General features: G+C 43.5%; 4 protein-coding genes across 4 annotated transcripts; 3 read left to right on the top strand and 1 right to left on the bottom strand.

Annotated features, from left to right (window-relative positions):
* On the top strand, positions 106 to 4,439 carry LOC8081242 (probable myosin-binding protein 5). Its single transcript, XM_002466237.2, has 5 exons — positions 106 to 508; positions 607 to 742; positions 1,404 to 2,431; positions 2,570 to 3,799; positions 3,968 to 4,439. Exons 3-4 carry the CDS (start codon positions 1,468 to 1,470, stop codon positions 3,760 to 3,762), a joined length of 2,157 nt encoding a protein of 718 aa, XP_002466282.1. The 5' UTR covers positions 106 to 508; positions 607 to 742; positions 1,404 to 1,467; the 3' UTR covers positions 3,763 to 3,799; positions 3,968 to 4,439.
* LOC8061159 lies at positions 7,813 to 8,545 on the top strand. The gene has a single exon (XM_002466236.2). It carries the CDS (start codon positions 7,825 to 7,827, stop codon positions 8,155 to 8,157), a length of 333 nt encoding a protein of 110 aa, XP_002466281.2. The 5' UTR covers positions 7,813 to 7,824; the 3' UTR covers positions 8,158 to 8,545.
* LOC8081241 lies at positions 13,553 to 14,326 on the bottom strand. The gene has a single exon (XM_002463684.2). It carries the CDS (start codon positions 14,089 to 14,091, stop codon positions 13,762 to 13,764), a length of 330 nt encoding a protein of 109 aa, XP_002463729.1. The 5' UTR covers positions 14,092 to 14,326; the 3' UTR covers positions 13,553 to 13,761.
* On the top strand, positions 18,043 to 19,610 carry LOC8081240 (protein RTE1-HOMOLOG). Its single transcript, XM_002466235.2, has 3 exons — positions 18,043 to 18,250; positions 18,686 to 18,963; positions 19,096 to 19,610. Exons 2-3 carry the CDS (start codon positions 18,730 to 18,732, stop codon positions 19,474 to 19,476), a joined length of 615 nt encoding a protein of 204 aa, XP_002466280.1. The 5' UTR covers positions 18,043 to 18,250; positions 18,686 to 18,729; the 3' UTR covers positions 19,477 to 19,610.

Raw genomic sequence — 19,629 nt, 5'->3', positions numbered from 1 at the left:
GCCTGCAGATCCTGAAGGCCCATGCCTACTTGTGAGGTGTGTAAAAAATTCCAGGTGGTTTGTTGCATCGACGGTCGGTCTCAAGTTGATTTTGGAAAGATGCAGCCAAAACCTCAGTGCAATTATCGTCTCAGTGACAGACCAACTAGAGTAATTTGGTCCAAATATTCTCGAAGCAGTATTGACTAATGACGTGCACCCATACGTCAGTGTCAATGTTGATAATGATAAGGGAATGGGTCGAACCGAACGCAAGGTATCAATTGGTTCATTGGCTGTAGTTAGATTGGCTTTTCAGTCTGTGACCCGGTGGCAAAAAAAAAAAAGTCGACTGGGCATGATGGCATATTTGAATCCGAAATTGAGAAGGCCATCGTTATTAGAGTAGTTTGAAAATAAAATAAATGAAAGATCAGCACACATTTGCCTCTTCTTTTGTTTATTTATTTATTTTGTTCTCCGACTAATCTTCTTTACTATCACAGCCTGTTATGACGAACTCTGAGAGGTACCCACCTTTATTTCTCCATTTGATACCTGTCCTTCAATTATTTATTGATGCAAGTAAATCCTTTAATTTCGGTTTATTTATTGGTTCCATGGTAGTTGGCCAGTTGTGCTCCAGGAACACGGAGTGGGGGGAGTCGGGGAGATCTGAGCAAGCCGTTCCTTTCCTCGCTTCCTTGTCTTCTATCCCGAAGAGGCAAACGAAATCCATGGTCACCTCAGAAATGTGATGAAGGTATGTCAGATGAGCCGTTTGATCTTCCCTTTATTTTAATTGCTGATGCAAATTCGGAGTTCTTGACTTAATCCGGCAAATTCGGAGTTCTTGACTTAATCCGGTTTGCTTGATCGGATTGTGTACTGGGATACTAGGAATGGAGATTTCCGTTTGTATGAATGAACTGGTTCTTCATTTGAGTTTTTCTTTATGAGAACTGGAGGGGTTTGCACCCCTACAGCATCTATTACCAAACAAAGAACGAGTTTAGTACAAAAGAGAGAGAGAGAGAGAGGGGGGGGGGGGGGGGGGACAGAGGTAAATTGGCCGATCCAGTACAACCTGAACTTCTTGTGTTCTTGTGCGATTATTGTATGTAGTTGGGTCATAAATTAGCCTCCAGTTTAAATTAAAGCGGTAAGACGTAGATGTCCTTTATTATACGTTAATCTGAATAATCTTCGACATAACATGGCTCTCTAGCATGATGGTTCTTGGTACCATGATTGGATTCCTAAAACCCTCAACCCTAATCCTCCCCTGCAAATGGAAATCTGAGTTGGATATGCTCAATTTGAATCCAATCATGGGGCTTTTTACTTGTGCTGCAGTTGCCAGTTGGCTTAAGTTTCAGAGTTTAGGTTATTGTCTTGCCTCTAACCGCACATTATCTTTTCAGTTCTTTTCCAACATGAAATATACAAACTTCATCCAGTAAGAAATTTCCATCCCAAGTCGAAGTCATGGCTTCAAGAACAAGTATTGGTGATCCATGGAGATATCAGCAGTTCTCTGCTCTACTAACTTCAGTCGTCCAAGAATGGGTTTTGATGCTTCTGCTGCTGCTGGAGGGTCTGCTCTCCTATCTGGTGACAACATTTGCACAACTATGCAAGCTGCAACCCCCATGCCCAATATGCACGAGGCTGGATCATGTCTTAGGCAAGGCGCACCCGGGCTTTTATCGAGAACTAATGTGCAGTTCTCACAAGGCAGAAGCATCATCATGGGCATTTTGCCACATCCATCAAAAGCTTGTCGATGTTCACAGGATGTGCGAGGCCTGCCTGCTGTCATTTGCCGCTGACAAGAAATCAAACCTAGAAACATACCGGTCCTTGGTGGGGAAACTAGGCGTTGGTGTCGACAATGTGGGTTGCAAAAACAACTTCACTTTGAGGAATGGTGCAACTGAAGCACCGGTCATGGAGGACATTCTATGTTCATGTTGCTCAAGACCATTGCAAGTTAGGTCACATCCTTTTGTGGTTCTTCAAAGCAAATCTAGTGGCATTGGCATCGAGAGGATCTGCAGAGTTGTTTCAAGAGACCAACAGAGTATTGATGAGATCAATTATGTTTCATACAATGAGCTGAAGACCTCTGACACTGAATCAGAGCCCTCGCAGCCTGGCGGTAATGTTGGAAGTTTTCTCAAGGATGACAAAGATAAATTGAAGGAAGGTTTTGTATTGGACCATCTACTAGCAAAGATTGCAGATGACAGACCCCAATATGATAACTCAGAGGAGAAATTACCTGAGGAGCCTGGGTTGATACCAGTCCAGAACGATGGTTGCGATAATCAGCCTTCTGAAAGTTCAGGAGGTTTGCACAACATCCAAGATGATGGCAACACAAACCTTCAGTCAACTGATATTTCGAACAAAGACAGGCATCAAATTCGTGAAGATTCTAATACAAGAGGTCTGAATTATCCATTTATCCTTCACATATATTTTTTTAGGAATACCCTTCACATGTGTTGAAGTTGAAGTATCTGTTACCCTTTATGTTTATGAATAATTCGTTTACTCGTGCTGAGGATACTCTCTCTTTTTCCAGGAGATAAATCTGAAGATGAAGTTTGGCACAATGCTCTTAGTTCTTCTGATGAGTTATCAATAGCCACTAAATCTGTTGAAACAGACACCTTGCTAGATGAAAACAAAGTTGAATTCACTCAAAGAAAAACAAGGAATAATTCTCTTAAAGTCCATGAAGATTTGAAGTCACTGTTGTCACAGCTGTCCACTGCGTCTGCATCCCGTGCAACTGACAGTGATAGCCCTATTGTACAGAACAACCACGAACAAGCCATACTTAACAATATCACAAGAGCACTCTCCCTTGACAGGAATTATTCTGGTATCTCTGAGAGCATGGTAAATGAAGCTGAAGGAGAGTGCACAATTGATCAGCTGAAGCAACAGATTGAGCTGGACCGCAAATCGATAAGCCGTCTTTGGAAGGAGCTGGAGGAAGAAAGAAACGCGTCAGCTGTGGCAGCGAACCAAACGATGGCCATGATCACTAGACTGCAGGAGGAGAAGGCAGCAATGCAGATGGAAGCCTTGCAGTACCAGAGGATGATGGAAGAGCAAAGCGAGTATGACCGTGAGGACCTTCAGAAGATGACCGGAGTCGTTCAAAATCTTCAGGCTGAGATCGAAGGCTACAAGATAAAACTTAAAGATCAGCTACTCGTCAACGAAATATGTGATCACATGAGCCTTTCAGAACAAGCTGGTTCTAGCATCTCCAGGATTAAATCACTCGCTTGTTTTGAGGACGAGAAGACATACATCTCGAAACGCTTGAGGAAGCTGAGGCAGAAGCTTCATGAATTCTCAAACAACAGCAAGCATGTTCCAGTGCAAAAGCTCAGTGATGACAAAGAAGATCCAGTTGACGACAGAAACAGTGATGATGGTTACGAAGATGCCAATGAAGACGGCAAAACAGATGACTCGGTATTCGAAAAGCATCTAGGAAGAAACGGATACAGCTCCAGGGACTTGAAACGAAGTGACCCCAAGGGGCAGTACCATGCCATGGTGAGCGAAAATGACCTGGTTTCATTTGAAGACGAGATTTCTCAAGTCAGTGAGAGGCTGATGGCACTGGAAGCGGACCGGAGCTTCCTGGAGCACAGCGTGAACTCACTGAAAAATGGCAAAGAAGGCGAAGCGCTGATCCGCAACATCGCCGGCAGCCTCAGGGAGCTCCGGAAGATGGGGATCGGTTGGAAGGAGTAGGAAGTGGAGATGGTGGTGACTGCCTGCTGTAGCAGAGGTAATGCAATGTTTCAATCAGCTGATGATGCTCCCATTGACTGAATTTTAAACTTCTGAATTATACTGAATCACTGAACCCATGATTTTTCTTTTTGGGTTTAGTACTGTATGAGTTATTTATTTATCCTTGGTCTGAGCTAACTGACGGCTGTCAATTTTTGTATAGGGTGTAAATAATGGTGGTGAGCTGATTGTAGTGGAACACATATGTGCATGCGGTCGCTGTCATCTTGGTTGTGGTTGAGCCAGGATTGAGGTTGTGGGTATGCAAGGAAGTGCACTGAGCATTCCGCGTGAAGTCATCTGAATTGCATTGCAGAGTTTTAGTGCTTGCGATTTGACCAGTGTGTGCCGTGTGCAGGTGTGTATTATATACGATTTCCAAGGATTTTTTTATTATTTTTAAGATTTATTTTTTCCTTTCCTAATTTTTACAACGGAGGTTTTGTCCTTTTTTTTTCCGAAGGGAGGTTTTTATCTTTTTGGTAGAATGTTTCTATCTTTTTGGTAGAATATATATTGGCGTTGCACTCTGGACTGGGCCGTCCTGGGCAACCAAATATGTACCGATGCAAAAGGTTTTACCGTGCCGATTTTGAAATTTGCAGGAGACGATTTCGCTCTCGCATACATACATACATACCGTGTCAAAATAGTGATTAGTTTTTGAAATTTGTTTAATCATCAGTCGCCTTCTCCCGCCACGTATACCCTTAGTTCACCGTCACCGCCGCCCCATTTGATTTCCTGCCGGTGGCACCGGGTGGTCCACGGACCGGCACCGGCACACCCCGTGAAACAGCGCACGGGCGGAAATCTTCCGGTCCGAACATTCGGACCGGAGCAGCGCGCCGACGATTCCCGCGCAACGATTCCCGCGCGATGAATCGGCCCAGCGACAGGTGCAATGGCCCACGTAGCGCAGTGGAGCACCAATTTCATGAAGAACGCAGCGACGTCATGTTTCTCTTCTTCTTTTTTTGTTGTCAGCTCCCGATAGGCCAGTGGTAGTTAGCTTCTTTTTTTTCCTTTTTATTATCTTTCTTCTTTTCTATTCTGGTAGACTGTTACGTTAGTTTCTCCGGTGTTTTTTTCTCATATTTCTTTTTCTTTCTTTTTCCTTTCTTTTTCCTTTCTTTTTATTTTTCTTTTATTTTTCTTTTGTTTTTTTCTCATTTGTTCACATAGTGGTTATGTGATGTTTTATTTACTTGCTTCTATTACGTGGCATTTTCTATCTTATGATTTTTATTTTTCTTATCTTTTTGTGTATCTTTGATTATTTTTGTTCTATCTTGTATTAGTTATTTTGAATTTAAGTTAATTATTTAATTATATTTTTCTTTTTTGGTTCATGTTTTTATTTTTCAATGTTCCTTTAATTTTAATTTTATTTTTTCTTTTCATGCATCATTCATTTTTTATTTTTAAAGTTTTTTGTGTTTATTTATTTATTTATTCTTTTCTTTAGTTGTTTATTTATAAAGTTTTATGTTATTTTTATGTTCATGGATATACATAATACATGTGATGTTCTACATTTTTTTATGTTCACGTGATATATCATTCTATGAGGTTTTTATGTTCACATGATATGCATATAATGTTTATATTTTTGTGATGTTTGCGTGATATATCTGTGACATTCTCGTACTCCCTCCGTCCACGAAAGAATCAATTCCTAGGATCCGTGTCAGTCAAACTTTTTAAAGTTTGACTAACTTTATAGAAAAGAGTAACAACATCTATAATATAAAATGCACATTATATGAAAATATATTCTATGATGAATCTAATAATACTAATTTGATACTATAAATCTTAGCATTTTTTCTAGAAATATGGTCAAAGTTTAAAAAGTTTGACTTAGGACAACTCTAGAAATTGACTCTTTCGTGGACGGAGGGAGTATTATAAATGTGATGTTCTATGAAAATTTTTATGATGTTCACTCAATATATATGTGATGTTCTATGATGTAATTAGTGATGTTCAGTAATATATAAAATGTTTTATAATGTATTTAGTGATGTTCTATGGTGTATTTACCGATGTTCACTTAGTACAAATATGATGTTTTATGATGTATTTAGTGATGCTCATATAAAATGTTTTTATGTATTTAGTGATGCTCACTTAGTATTTAGTGATGCTCATATATATATATATATATATATATATATATATATATATATATATATATATATATATATATATATATATATATATAGTGTATTTAGTGATGTTCACGTAGTACATAGGTGATGTTCTATAGTATATCTTAGGATGTTTGAAAAGTATCTTTATGATGTTCTTTTATTTATTTTTTCTATTACACATTTTTATTTTTATGCCTTGCTCTAGATTTTATTATTTATTATTTATGTTATGTATTTATTTATTTTTATGTATATTTTAATACTAATTTCATGAACCCGAAAACTAGAATATTATTCTTTTAAACTGAGAATTCTTTTCAATTCTTTTCTTGTAAAGACGGAACTATGTTCTCTAAACCTAGAACATTGCCTCTGCTAAGCCTTCGTTTAGGGGGTGTTTGGGACTGCTCCACAAACTTTGCTCCATAAACTCCACCGTGGAGCAGCTCCACAAAAAACTGGAGTTTGTAGAGTACCTCTTTAGGTGCTCTCACAACTCTATTCTTTTTTCTCGAACTGAGTGCGTGGAGCTGAAACCGTTTGGCTAAAAAACATGGAGCGGAGCTGAAAAACGTGGAGCAGAGCAGTCCCAAACACCCCCTTAGTTCGCAAAAATTTTTGCCTTTGGCTAGTGTAGCATTTTTGTTTGTATTTGATGATTATTGTCCAATTATGGACTAACTAGGTTCAAAAGATTTGTTTCACAAATTGTATAATTAGTTTTTCTGTCTATATCTAATGCTTCATATATGTATTCGAAGATTCTATGTGACAGGGAATCTTAAAAATTTTTAGAAACTAAACCAAGCCTAAAAATAATATCTTATATAAGATAAATAGATATTAATAAAATTTTATTTAAATATATCCATGTGAGATCTTATTTTGAAGGATTAATTGTAACTAACGTGATGGTGTAATCGGATTTTAGTTTGAATGTTTGGTTTAGGAATTATGACTTTTTTAAATTAGTAAAAGGTTATTTACATGCGTAACGTCATATGCCTGTACTCTCTGCAAAATTTTATACGGGACCATAGGAGAATCGGATAGACACTGGTGGGCGGGAAAGTCAGGCGGGAAATCATCGGCGCAGGCTTCTGGTCCGATTGTTCGGACGTGAGGACCCCCCACGCGCACGCCGCCGCGCGGCACCCGTGCGTGTTGTGTTCCGGCGCCGACGACGGGCGACGGTGGTCGGTGGCTCGCGAAGTCTGCGGTGGTGCTCTGCATCGCCCAACACGCGCGCGGACGATGCAAGACTAGAGCCGCTCCCGTGTTAGGCCCGTCCCATGATCCGTCTCCCCCTGCAAAGGCGCGCGAACCCAGCAGCCAGGTCGTCGTCCCTGATGGAACCAGCTCCATAGACCAGGTGGTCAGGTTCGCCGACCTCCTCGCTCTGCGAGCACTCCCTGCTGCCTTCCAAAGTGATGCTTGCGGTCCGTCCTCAGCTTCCAGTGCGCACAACGAGGGCACAGCGTATATATGACACGTAGAAAAAAAAAGTCAAAAAGGAATTAGAACGGAATAATTAAAAAGAATACATTAGGTGTACTTTCCTAGCTATACTGAATGAACTAATTAACATGCCGGATGCATGTAGTCTGCAAGTCTGAATCTGTGGAATAATGCACCCCGGCTTCCAATAATTATTCCAAACCAGCAAAGCATCATTACTACTACGACTTCGATATGATCCCTGGTACGGTCAAATGACAATGCAAAACGTCTCTCCCTCTTCTCGTCTCCGTCCACGCACTTCCGTCCGATCGAGGTCCGATCCAGCCGTGTGCGCCCGCGCGTGTATTTATACATGCGCATGCATGCATATTGCATACAGCCACAACACACAGCAGCTCATCACATGGACGTGCGCTCCCTACTCCTGTCGACGACCCATCGGCCATCGATCATGAGGTCGTCGTCGTCGACGACGACGGTTGCAGCAGCGGTTCTTGTCATCGCCGTCGTCGTCCTCGCCTCCGGTGGTGGTGGTGTCGTTGGCGTGGCGGCGCGGCCGGTGGTGGGGCTGGGGCAGCAGAGCCGCGGCGGCGCCTCCGGCAGTCGCGTCTTCGTCGCGGTGGAGTTGGCGTCGGGCACTGATTCCTCGGCGCAGCCGTCCAACTGCACCTACGGGAACAACGTCGGCGGCGTGTGCCCTCCCTTTCCTCCCAGCACTCCCGGTGTTGGGCACTAGCGCGTTCAGTGCCCGGCTACACCTGACCAGAACCAGATGTCCGCGTTGCAGGCACAGCAGCTAAGCTACACTGTGTAGTAAATGAGTACCACCAGCCACTGTGTGTAGTTTCATCCCATGTCCAAATGATTAACAGGACGGGCCTAATATATTCGCAGGGCCCAAATGGTTTCTGGTGTTTTGTATTGGAATTTGATTTGACGCGTTAAGCCTGTGTGGACGTTCGTCAATGATGTTTTTTTTATTGAGATTGAAATTGCCGCCAAGGCATCAAGTGATGTACGTAGTCCTCCTACCACGGTGCATTGCAGATTTGTAATGCACTCTGCTGTCAGTTGTGTTAGGGGGACTCCCATATATATGCCCAATATATACAGTTCTTATGGTAGATATGGAAGAGACAAGTAAATTCTTGGCTTCAAACTGATTAGTGATTTGGTACTGAATAATGAATATCAGGGTTCAAAATTAATTATCACAATAGTGAAGTGTATGTGTTTGGCATGGGGTAAACAGAGAAAGAGAGATGTGCAAGCATGCTGAATTGCGACTTGGGGTACAGTTATCCCCTGAATATCTTGTAATTGCAATATCCGGTTCTTTGTTAGGCATTGTCGTTTCAAGGTGTTAAAGTCTCTTTTGCAGTCCAGGTGGACCTTTGCCTTCTTAAAACTGTGCTGTAAAAGACGCTTGGTTTTTCGATGTCAATTGAAAAGCCAGGGCAATAGCCCTCGAATTCTAAAAAAAAAATTGTCGTTTCAAGGCTATTTATTCTTAACACAAAATGCTTAAAAGGTTAGACCCCTGGGAGCTGGGACAATATAAGCATTTAACTTATGGAGGCAGACTTGTTTGAGCACACTCCCCACTTACAATATGAGATTTTACACGTTTCTTGTTTTACCACTCGTGAAAAAACCAGGATTATGTCAAAGCTAAATTCCAGCAAAGAATTCAAGTACCATATGGCTAAGTGAGAGACTGTGAGTAGGCCCAAAGATTATGGTGGTCTAGGCCTCTAGGAATCACCAATATCAGTATTGCTTCCTTGCAAAATTGGCCAACCCTGCTAAATGTGAAATAGCTAGCAGAAACCAAGATGTGGATTGAGCATTCCTTTCCAAATAAATGGATGTTATATTCACTGGCATTGCTTTCCTGCAAAAGTGGTGAACCCTGCTAAAAGCAAATGTATCGTGGGAAACTGGAAACTAGGCTTCATGCATGGTGGAGAAACTATTGAACCATCTTCATAGCTTGGAGCCAAATGTACAAGGGCAATTACTTCTTAGTCCTTTTCTCTTTTGCTGCCTAGTGCTTTTGTTGCTCGTTCCTGTTTTCTTCTTAATGAAATACGGTGGGGGGCCTCTCCCCCTCCTATCGCATTTTTTTTTTTGCTCGTTCCTGTTAAGCTGGTATAGTAAACCCAGCATCTACTTCTCGTACTACATACAAACCTAGCTTATTGCTTTCAATGTAAGCAGAGTAAAATCGTTTAAAAGAAAGGAGAGGATTGAAATGACATCATCACAGATCTCCAGAAGATTGGGGGTCACTTGTCAGGAGTGCGATTAGCTCAAGATGGTGGTGAACTGGTGACTGCTGTTGTAATAGCAGAGGTAATCGCCTGAAACTCTCATTGAACAGAAGCTTTTGAATCTCTGATCCAGCGATATTAAGTACTTCATTTTTGTTATTATGAGTTATTTATCTCCGGTTTGAGCTAACTGATGGCCGTTGATTATTGCGAGGTGTGAATAATGATGAGCTGATTGTAGAGGAGCATGTGCAAGTGGTTGCTGTCATCTGTTTGCGGTTGTGCCGTGGGTAAAAAAAAAAAGTAAGTGCATGCATGCGCTCAGCATTTAGTGCTCGCGATATGACTGCATATACTGTATCTGCATATATACACAACGTGTGGGGATTTAGTTTCCTTTTCCCTTTCTTTCTTCGTTTTTTTAAGGATACTATTTGCTCATTAAAAATTTTCAGAACGGGCATTTCGTCTCTTTTTTTTTAAAAAAAAAAAAGTTCCGGCGAACGGGCAAGAACGGCGCTGCCTTCTCCGTCCGCGCGCCCCCATTTCCTATGAACCATCGACTACGCATCACGCCCACTAGGCAGCACGCTCGTCCACGTGCGTCGGTGCGTGTTCCGGCGGCGCCGACGAAGGCTCGCGGAGTTTGCGGTGGAGCTGGATCCATGCAACACGCGCGCGGCGCGGACCAGAGCAGAGCCGAAAGGCCGGGCTCGCGTCGCGTGTTAGGCCCGTCCCACGAACCAGATCCGTCTCTCCTCTTAATGAAATACGGGTTGATCACCCGATCGAGAAAAAAAAAAAGATCCGTCTCTCCTCTGACAAAGTGACAACCAACAGCCATGTTCACTTATATGAAAAATTATAGATAAAATTATTATTCGTTGATTTATTATGAAAGAAAAATACTGTTAAATGACTTCATCGTCCTTGTTGTCCGAGAACCTGAGCGAGCTCGATCAGGTGGCCTGTGGCCAGCAGATTTGCCGAGCTCTGCGCGAGTGCTCCCTCCTCGTCCCTGCCTTCCGAAGTGCTTGCCGTCCTCGGCTTCGTTCACTGTAGTTTTTGCTCGGTTGACACGTAGGTAGAGAAGGGTCAAAAAGGAATGACAACGCATTGGCCTACTTGTACTCTCGGTGCTTCCCTGACCGAAGAAGCTGAATTGCCGGGTGTGTGCATGCATGCAGACTTTCTTTTTTTCTAGCTGCAAGTCTGAAGCTGTGGACAGTGGACTAATGCAACGGTTCTAATTAAATTTCCTCCCCCCTGGAAGACAACAACTAGACAGGGCAAAGCATTTACCTTGTTCATTCCAATTCATTCCAAGGTCAAATGACAATGCAAAACGTCTCTCTCTCTCTCTCTCTCTCTCTCTCTCTCCACGCACTACGTACCCACCATGTAGTAGTAACCGTGCTCCCGTGCGTGTATTTATACGCATGCATTGCATACACATACACATCGCAGCAGCACACACAGGTGATCACACGACGATTATTATTGCTAGTTGTGAAGTGTGTGAAACCATCCATCGATCGATAGACCATGAGGTCCTCGACACTTACAGTCGTCGTCGTTGCAGCAGCGGTTGCCGTGCTCGCCTCCGGTGGCGTGGCGGTGGCGGCACGGCCGGTGGTGGTGATGAGGCAGGAGGCCGGCGGCAGCTCCGCCACCGGCGCCGTGCTGGATCGCGTCGTCGTCTCCGTGGCGGTGGAGTTGACGAGCACGAATTCCTCTGCGCAGCCGTCCAACTGCACCTACGGGAACAACTCCGGCGGCGTGTGCCCTCCGAATCCGCCAGCTCCCGGTGTAGGGCACTAGCAGTTGCATGGCAGCAAGTCCCAGCCAGCCAGGCAGACCACCAACCAAAAAATGCCCCGGCTGGCCGCTGGCGGCTTGGCAGATTTCCGCGTTGCAACATTCGTGTGTGTAGTTTCGAGTCGGCCCAATAATCTCTAGGACCCAGATGGTTACTCTTGTGTACTTAGTACTAGTACTATGTATTTTGACGTGTGAACAGGCCGGGCTTGTTGGGCGACCCGTAGCCCATGGGCCTTCAGCCCCTACGGACACCGGTTTATCAATTGTTGTTATTTTATTTCGTTCAGCAAAAAATTGCTGCTACTTTTTTATGATTGCCGTCGAGTGATGAATACTAGGTTGTATTTGCGGGTATAGGCCATGTAACTATTTAGTAAACTATTTTTTTTAGTTTTCTTGGAATATTCTAAAGTTTTTAGATCGCTTTGTGTTGACCCAGACACGACCTTAAACTAAATTCAACAAGCGAGCCTAAGTTTCAGTCCATTTAAAATCATCACATAGTTTTAAATCTGAAAGAAAAACAAGAATAATCTGAGCAATTTTAAAACAAGCCAACCAATCTAGCTCAACGAGTGTTTGGCCCTAACTGCACATTTGTAATGCTTGCTTGACATTGTCTGTAACGTACTTGTATTTGTTATAGTGGTTGACTACGGTGGCTTGTGCAAATGAGCAGAGGCAGAGGATCGTTTTTTGTTTGTTAAGCTAGTCTAGAGAACGACAAAAGTCATCGGTGGCTGCCATATTTCATGAACTACATGCCTTCACTAGACTATGATCTATGACACGATTCCTGTTGGTCTTTCAAAGTTTCCAATGATCCACGTTGATGCAAAAGAACACAACATCCTTGTCTCATGAATCTAGTGATTGGCTGACGCTGCGGCCGGAAGATGTTCTAAGGTGGAGGCAATGGTGGCTCATCGATCTCTTGGCATCGATCTAGTGTTTGGCTAGACAACGGATCCTTGTCTCATATGGAGAGTGAGAGAGAGATATAGAGAGAGTACTTACTAATTAGTATGTGGCAACCGATGAGCAATTTTCTATACTTTGACATGATATAGGATACTAGGACGGCACCAACCATGCTTGTATATGGGTAGGGCTCGGTCAAAGAGATCATGCCTCTTTGGTGACTAGTAAGGGCTTTCCCAACATGCTAGGATGTTGTACTGCCTCATTTTCCACCTCGGCATTAACATATCATGTCACTTTCTTTAGTGGTCTCAAAGAGGTTTGTAGTAGTATTCAGTTTATCCCTACCTGACAAACAGAGAACACTCAAGAATGCAATGTGATTAGCTGATGGTGGCCTTGGAGAGGGAGAAAGGAGAAAATGTGTTGCACGCACGTTCTTTTTGCTTTACAAGACGACAGGATAGGCGGATGGTGCCCTTAGGGAGAGAGCTGCCAATGTGGAATCTAGATTTTAGTCTGAGGCTAATGGCTTTGTATGGGTGCATTGTGCGTGTCCTAATACTTAACTTGTGGGTGGCACTATATATCACTCTGGGTTTGATTTTTTTTGACAGAACGGCATATATGGGAGTCTTTTAGTATAAAATACATTGAAAAAGAATATGGTATAAAATATATTGAAAAAGAATATGGTACGAAATGTGCTTCTTAGAGCACTTGATGTTCGCTTACACATGAAAAATCTGCATCAGCGTAACATTTGAAATCGAGTCTACAATGGTTTGGATTCGAAACTATTTTCATGTTACGCTAGAAAAACTCGATGTTCATGTGTTACGCTAAATGTGAGTTAGTTTCGTTTCATCAAAGAAGAAGAAGAAGTTAGTTTAGGTAGCTGTTTATCTAAAACTCATGGAGTTGCTACGGAGAAATTACAATTTTGTATTACCATCGTGTATATCAAATCTCATGGACGCACATGCACATAACATACTATTTCGCTCAGGCATAATCCAGAAATGAAGCGTGCAAACGAGCACTACTATGATAACAAAACACAATCTCTGAAATTCAAAAGCACTCCCAGCAAAAATTCGATGATGAAATCACGGATTGCCCTCTCAGAATAGCTCTTTCAATTGAATTAATCAAGAACATTTGATTCAAAAAAAAAATCAATAGCAAGAACATCAGTTCTCTTCAACCTCAATACTCAACTCCATCGCCACAGAATCGAGCGAGTTAGGAAAAACTTCACGTATCGCCGAATTAAGGAATCAAAGAACCACTACTCGGATCATGCGGACGACAAAACCTGCTCTTCATCTCGAACAGAGTGTCGCTTCTTTCTTGCCACCGCCACCGCCGCCGTCGCCGTACAAGATGAACTCTGAGGCGTGGAACTCCACCTCGGGCGCCGCCTGTTGCTTCCAGCTGGTCGCCGCCACGGACGACGCGTCGGCCCCTCCGGCGGAGGCCCCGTCGTTCCCGCTGCTGCTGGCGGAGGCCGGAGCCGAGGGGGGCTTGTAGTACATGCGCCCCGTCTGGGGGCAGTGCGAGTAGGAGCGCGCCGCGATCCGGGCGCCCATGTCCAGCAACTCCTCGCACACGCGGCCGTACCGGCTGCCGATCGGCGCCCCCTTCCTCCTCATCGCTTCCCGGGCCGAGCAAAAGCAGGGCGCGCGCAGCGGGAACTTGGATTCCTCCCAAGAACGGGCGAGCGGGTCGTGCGCGGCGCGGAGAAGCTGGAGGTGGTGGAGCCGAGGGATCGAACGTCGTTGCCGAGAGCGCGGGCGCGATCGAGGATGTCGGTTTTCTTGCTACGCTGGTCGCTGGATGGAAGCACGGCGCGAGTTTCTTGGTTTCTTCTCTCCCGGTGGCGGTGGATTGATGGCTGGCTGGAACGAAGCAAGCGCCTAGGGGGAAGGGATGCGTGGGTATTTGTAGCCTGGGGAGGAGAAGAGGGAGGTCGGCGCGGCGCGGCGACGGCGGCGGTTGCGACTGACTGCGGTTCGGACTCGGAAGTTTGCAGGGGCGCGCGTGGGCGCCACGCAGTTTCCTTACTTTCCTGGCAAGGAAACTGGTGCTACGTGGCAAGCAGGGCCCATCTGCAGTGAGAAATCGGAATCCAAATCCTTGCTCGGGTCTTGTTTAGTTTGAGCATCTCCAACGGCTTTGCAAACAAACTTTGCATTGTCCTATTGCAAAAAAAGAGTAGAAAATATCTCTCCAATGGTTTTGCAAATAAGGTTTTCAATTTGGTTAACTTTGCAGATAGAGGTTGAGGCTTTGCATATATGTAAACCTTCCCACCACTTTGCATCTACAATTTCGGCCTTCCACGTTGGACTCCGTCCCCCCGCCCCCCCACCCCACGCGATTTCTCTACGCCCGTCCGCCCTCCCTGCCGCGCGCGCCCGCCCTCCCTACCTAGATGCCATCTGTGCCGTCCCTGTGTCTTCACGACGATGCACCGAACTGGCGGCGGCGCGACCAGGAGACTCGCGCGCGTCCACGAACAACGATGTACGCTGCCACGTCTGGACGACGTACGCGGCCACGGCGCGGGAACGGAGGTGGACCTTCCCTCGGAGGAGGACGGAGCCGAACTGACGCGAACGACGACGGCGACGAACGACGAACGCGGCCTGGGTTGGGCGGCGACTGGCGCGAAGACCTAGGCTAGGCGACGACCTGGCTTGGGCGGCGACTGACACGCACGACGTACGTCAAAATGGCGCGAAGAGAAAAAACACGCGGACGCGATCGGTGAAAAAAAAAATTCGGAGGTGGGGTCCACACTTTAGGTTTGCCAATTCTAAATGCAAAGTCCCTTGGAGTTGGACTATTTTTAGACTTTGCAAATGAGTTTGGGACTTTGCAAACAACACTAAATGCAAAATTCATTTGCAAAGTCCATTGGAGATGCTCTTAGGCCTTGTTTGGTTCGCAAAAACTTTAGTTTTTTGGCACTGTAGAACTTTCGTTTTTATTTGACAAATATTATCTATTTTAAAGTAACTAGGCTTAAAAGATTCATCTCGCGATTTACAGATAAACTGTATAATTAGTTTTTATTTTCATGTATATTTAATGCACCATGCATATGCCACAAGATTCGATATGACGGGGAATCTTAAAAATTTTTGGGAACTAAACAAGGCCTTAAAAGAAAAAATTGAAAAATTTTCAGATTTTTCATCGCATCAATTTTGTGGCATATGTATGGAGCATTAAATATAGATAAAAGAAAATAACTAATTACACAGTTTATCTGTAATTTGTGAGACAAATCTTTTGAACCTAGTTAGTATATAATTGAACAATATTTGTCAAATACAAACAAAAGTGTTACGGTGTTCATTTTGCAAAAATTTTTTAAACTAAACAAGGCCCTGATCTACTTCCATGAAAGAATATAATTATGGAATCCACATTAGTCAAGCTAGCTCATGTTTAATTAATATTATAGTAATATAAGCATTTATGTCTTTAAATAAATTATAATAAAAATATTTTCTATAAATAATTTAATGGTACTTATTTTGTATGATGCATGTTAATACTTTTTTATATAAATTTAGTCAAAGTTTAAACTGTTTGACTTCTAAAAAACAAGAATTATATTCTTTTATGGACTAAGAGAGTACTAGCCATTAGGCTGTCTCCAACAGCACGGAGGTAAACCTGAGACCTATTGCGTCGTTTGAGTCATGTACAGGGATAAAGTCACACACCCAAATCCCTCCTCCACCAGTGAAGTCCTAGTTTCCTAAGTCTCGTGCCGCAAATTGCAGCACCTCCGTCTTCGTCTTCCCCGTAGCCGGGCACCAAGCTACCAGCTCCGACGCGAGCTCTAGCAAGGTGCGGGGATGAGCTTTGGCAACGTCCCTAGCGCGGGCCCCTTCGCCTATGCACGAGCCGTCTCCGTCCCAACCGCGAGCAACACCTGCGAGATTTGGCCGCCCTCTCCTCACCTCACCGCGTCAGTTGTTCCTGGCCGCGCCGGCAGCTCCCCGCTGCGATCGCACCTGCTTGTGTCGGCCACGGCAGCCATGGACCTGCTAGAAGTGCTAGATGCTCCTCACCACGGTCGCACTGGCCGCGCCCGCCATAGACCTGCTAGAAGCATAGGCTGCTCCTGGTCGTGCGCAGTGGCTACCTGTTGCGGTCGAACTTTTCTGTGCCGGTCCCACCACCGCAGACCTGCTGAAAGCCGGCTGCTCCTCGTCTCGCCATGGGCCTACCACTACGGGCGCAGAGGTTTGCGTCGCCTCTCCACGGAGAGGCTTAATTGCATTTTAGATGAATGGGGACGCAAAATACGTTTTCTGTTTGGCTCTGCTGTTGGAGAGTATTTTTTGCTATACAAAACGCTGTGGAGGATGTGGTTTGGGTTTGGGGTACGTTGTTAGAGACAACCTTAGCAAGGAAATTTGGGTCATGTACCCCCACAAGCACGAACACCCACCCAATATGTTTGCCCGTTGTTACGGGTATGTGCGATATAATTGGATAAAACAAGCTTGATTTTATTTTTCCAATGTCGCATGCAGTAACACTGGAAGGCTTGAAACCTGTTTAACCATATATAATAACAGCCTTGGTCATCACAATGTCCACCTTGTCAGCAAAACATGCCACTTCTACATGAAAACAATAGTACTCCATTCATTCTAAATTATAAGATATTTAAAGAATCTTAGAAAGTTAAAGTATTTAAGTTTGATCAAAATTATAGTAAAAATTACACAGATTTATAGTATCAAATAGATGTACTATAAAAATATAATTAATAAAAAAAATCTAATGATATTTAGTTGGTATCATAATTATTATTATCTTATCATATAAATTTGGTCAAATTTGAGATTCTATGACTTTGGTATAATGAATTTGGACATACCATTGATGCTACTCTATGACATATTATCTTATTACAGTAGTGCATGTTTTTTTTCAGGTCTTGTTTAGTTCTCAAAAAAATTTACAAAATTTTTAGATTCCACGTTACATCGAATCTTAAGGCACATGTATAGAGTATTAAATATAGATAAAAGAAATAACTAATTTTATAGTTTACCTGTAATTTACGAGACGAATCTTTTAAATCTAGTTAGTCTATAATTAAACAATATTTATCAAATACAAACAAAAATGCTACAATGTTCATTTTGAAAAAAAAATGGAACTAAACAAGACATGACACCATCGTTAATTAGAAATCTATAAAGAGATTTGTAATGAAAGAATTAGATTTGTCGATGACCTGAACCTACCAAACCTTGTCTTCTCGTTACTAGAAATATGTAAATCCTGTAATTCAGAATTTGTAAAACTTCTCCTGAAACATATATCCCACTGATTCAGACGGTAAGATAAGACACCTGCTGTTGCTACAGAATTTATAAAACTTCTCCGGAAAGATATACCCCAGAACGAGAAAAAAAGACTTTATAACACGATTATTTATCATTATTATTATTATTATTATTATTATTATTATTATTATTATTATTATTATTATTATTATTATTATTATTATTGAGAATAAATAGAATTGCTGGCTCTAATAAACGTGCTCTAACCAAATCTCTCGAAGCTAATGTACACGGACGGACACGGACCCGGACAAACTGCCTGTGCCTATGCTGCAACTCGACCCAACCCAACCCCCTGTTCTTCCATTTACCGCCGGCGTGCGCGCTTCTTCTCGTGGCGACGACTGGGAGACCGACGCTGCCGGACTGTCGCCGTACGCCAGGTGCCCAGGTCTTCTTCGGACCCTTCGCCGGCGACGGGCACCACCAGGTACGCCCACCCCCTTGGTCGTCGCTTCCTGCTGTGAGAAACCGAGCATCCAAACCCTAACTTAATATTTGTATTCGGATCTGATCTAATTAGTGTATATGCATGTATTATATGCCTTCCAAATTCGATTGTTCTGCAAAATTATCGGGTGTACATCGTATACCCATGTCCTTTACTGGGGCGCCCCTGGTTGGATGGCTGTTTGGGGGCAACACCTCGTCCTTGTGAGCCTCATTCCGCAATTGGATTAAATTATTCAGTACCTTTCATACAGGTGGAATACATATTTCAGCGTCATGTGTTCTAGACTACCAGTATTGAGATACTGCTAACTAGTGAATTTGCATCATGTATTTGCGTACATTACTTTTGTGTTACATGACAACCTGTTTCTGTAGAGTGCTCACTGTCTTTCCCTTCTTCACACTGTTGCAGAAATTGCCTCCACCTTCCAATCAACAGCTTGAACTTACAGTGAGATGGAAAATGATAGAAGCCAACTTGGTCAGATCGACCCAAGAAGAGCCCGCTTTCCTTGTTGCATAGTATGGACTCCAATACCATTCATCACGTGGTTGGTGCCCTTTATCGGTCACATTGGCATCTGCAGAGAAGATGGTGTGATTCTGGACTTCGCTGGTCCACATTTTGTATCAGTTGACAACTTTGCGTTTGGAGCTGTCGCACGCTACATTCAAGTAAACTGTGATGAGGTTTGTAACCTGCAGTTTATGCTCTCCTCTATTACTTGCTGCCGTCACATATTTGTGTAGAGTTGAAGTGTTGTATGCTCGAATCATGCTAACGCTTACCACCGAACATTGACCATCCTTTGGAATCTGCAGTGCTATAAGCTTATTGAACCTGAAGGAGATGCCACGTGGGACGGCGCGCTGAAGAAAGGCACACAAGAGTTCCAAAACAGAAACTACAATCTGTTCACCTGCAACTGTCACTCATTTGTCGCAAACAATCTGAACCGGTTGTTCTATTCTGGCCATGACAAATGGAACGTGGTCAGCTTGGCTGCTGTGATGTTCTTACGAGGCCGCTGGGTCAGCACGGCGTCAGTGATGAAGACCTTCTTGCCGTTTGCAGTTGTGCTTTCCATCGGTACCCTCCTTGGCGGCTCGACATTCCTGATCGGCCTTCTTGCTTTCGCAGCTGTGATGACTGTCTGGTTCCTTGTGGGCACCTACTGCATCAAAGGCCTCATAGAGTTGTGATTAGAGTATACTAGACTTGTTTTGGTGGGTGGCACACTTTTAATTGTATTGTTAGTACTCTGTAGTCTGTACCTTCCTGTATAATTGATTCTTGATGGTATTCATCTATCAATATATCTGAAATTCTGAATGAATTGTGGCTTGATGAACCAG

This window comes from Sorghum bicolor, chromosome 1 (assembly GCF_000003195.3).
Source record: "Sorghum bicolor cultivar BTx623 chromosome 1, Sorghum_bicolor_NCBIv3, whole genome shotgun sequence".
In the NCBI taxonomy this organism is placed as follows: Eukaryota; Viridiplantae; Streptophyta; class Magnoliopsida; order Poales; family Poaceae; genus Sorghum; species Sorghum bicolor.
Note: the sequence above shows the minus strand (reverse complement) of the source record. Positions and strands in the feature narration are given on the sequence as shown.

What these genes read in the sequence shown, in the direction of transcription:
- LOC8081242 (XM_002466237.2), top strand. Translation starts at nt 1,468, where the DNA reads ATGGCTTCAAGAACAAGTATTGGTGATCCATGGAGATATCAGCAGTTC. An exon ending in TGAAGATTCTAATACAAGAG is followed by an intron (nt 2,432 to 2,569) that starts GTCTGAATTATC and finishes CTCTTTTTCCAG; the next exon opens with GAGATAAATCTGAAGATGAA.
- LOC8061159 (XM_002466236.2), top strand. Translation starts at nt 7,825, where the DNA reads ATGGACGTGCGCTCCCTACTCCTGTCGACGACCCATCGGCCATCGATC.
- LOC8081241 (XM_002463684.2), bottom strand. Translation starts at nt 14,091, where the DNA reads ATGAGGAGGAAGGGGGCGCCGATCGGCAGCCGGTACGGCCGCGTGTGC.
- LOC8081240 (XM_002466235.2), top strand. Translation starts at nt 18,730, where the DNA reads ATGGAAAATGATAGAAGCCAACTTGGTCAGATCGACCCAAGAAGAGCC. An exon ending in TTCAAGTAAACTGTGATGAG is followed by an intron (nt 18,964 to 19,095) that starts GTTTGTAACCTG and finishes TGGAATCTGCAG; the next exon opens with TGCTATAAGCTTATTGAACC.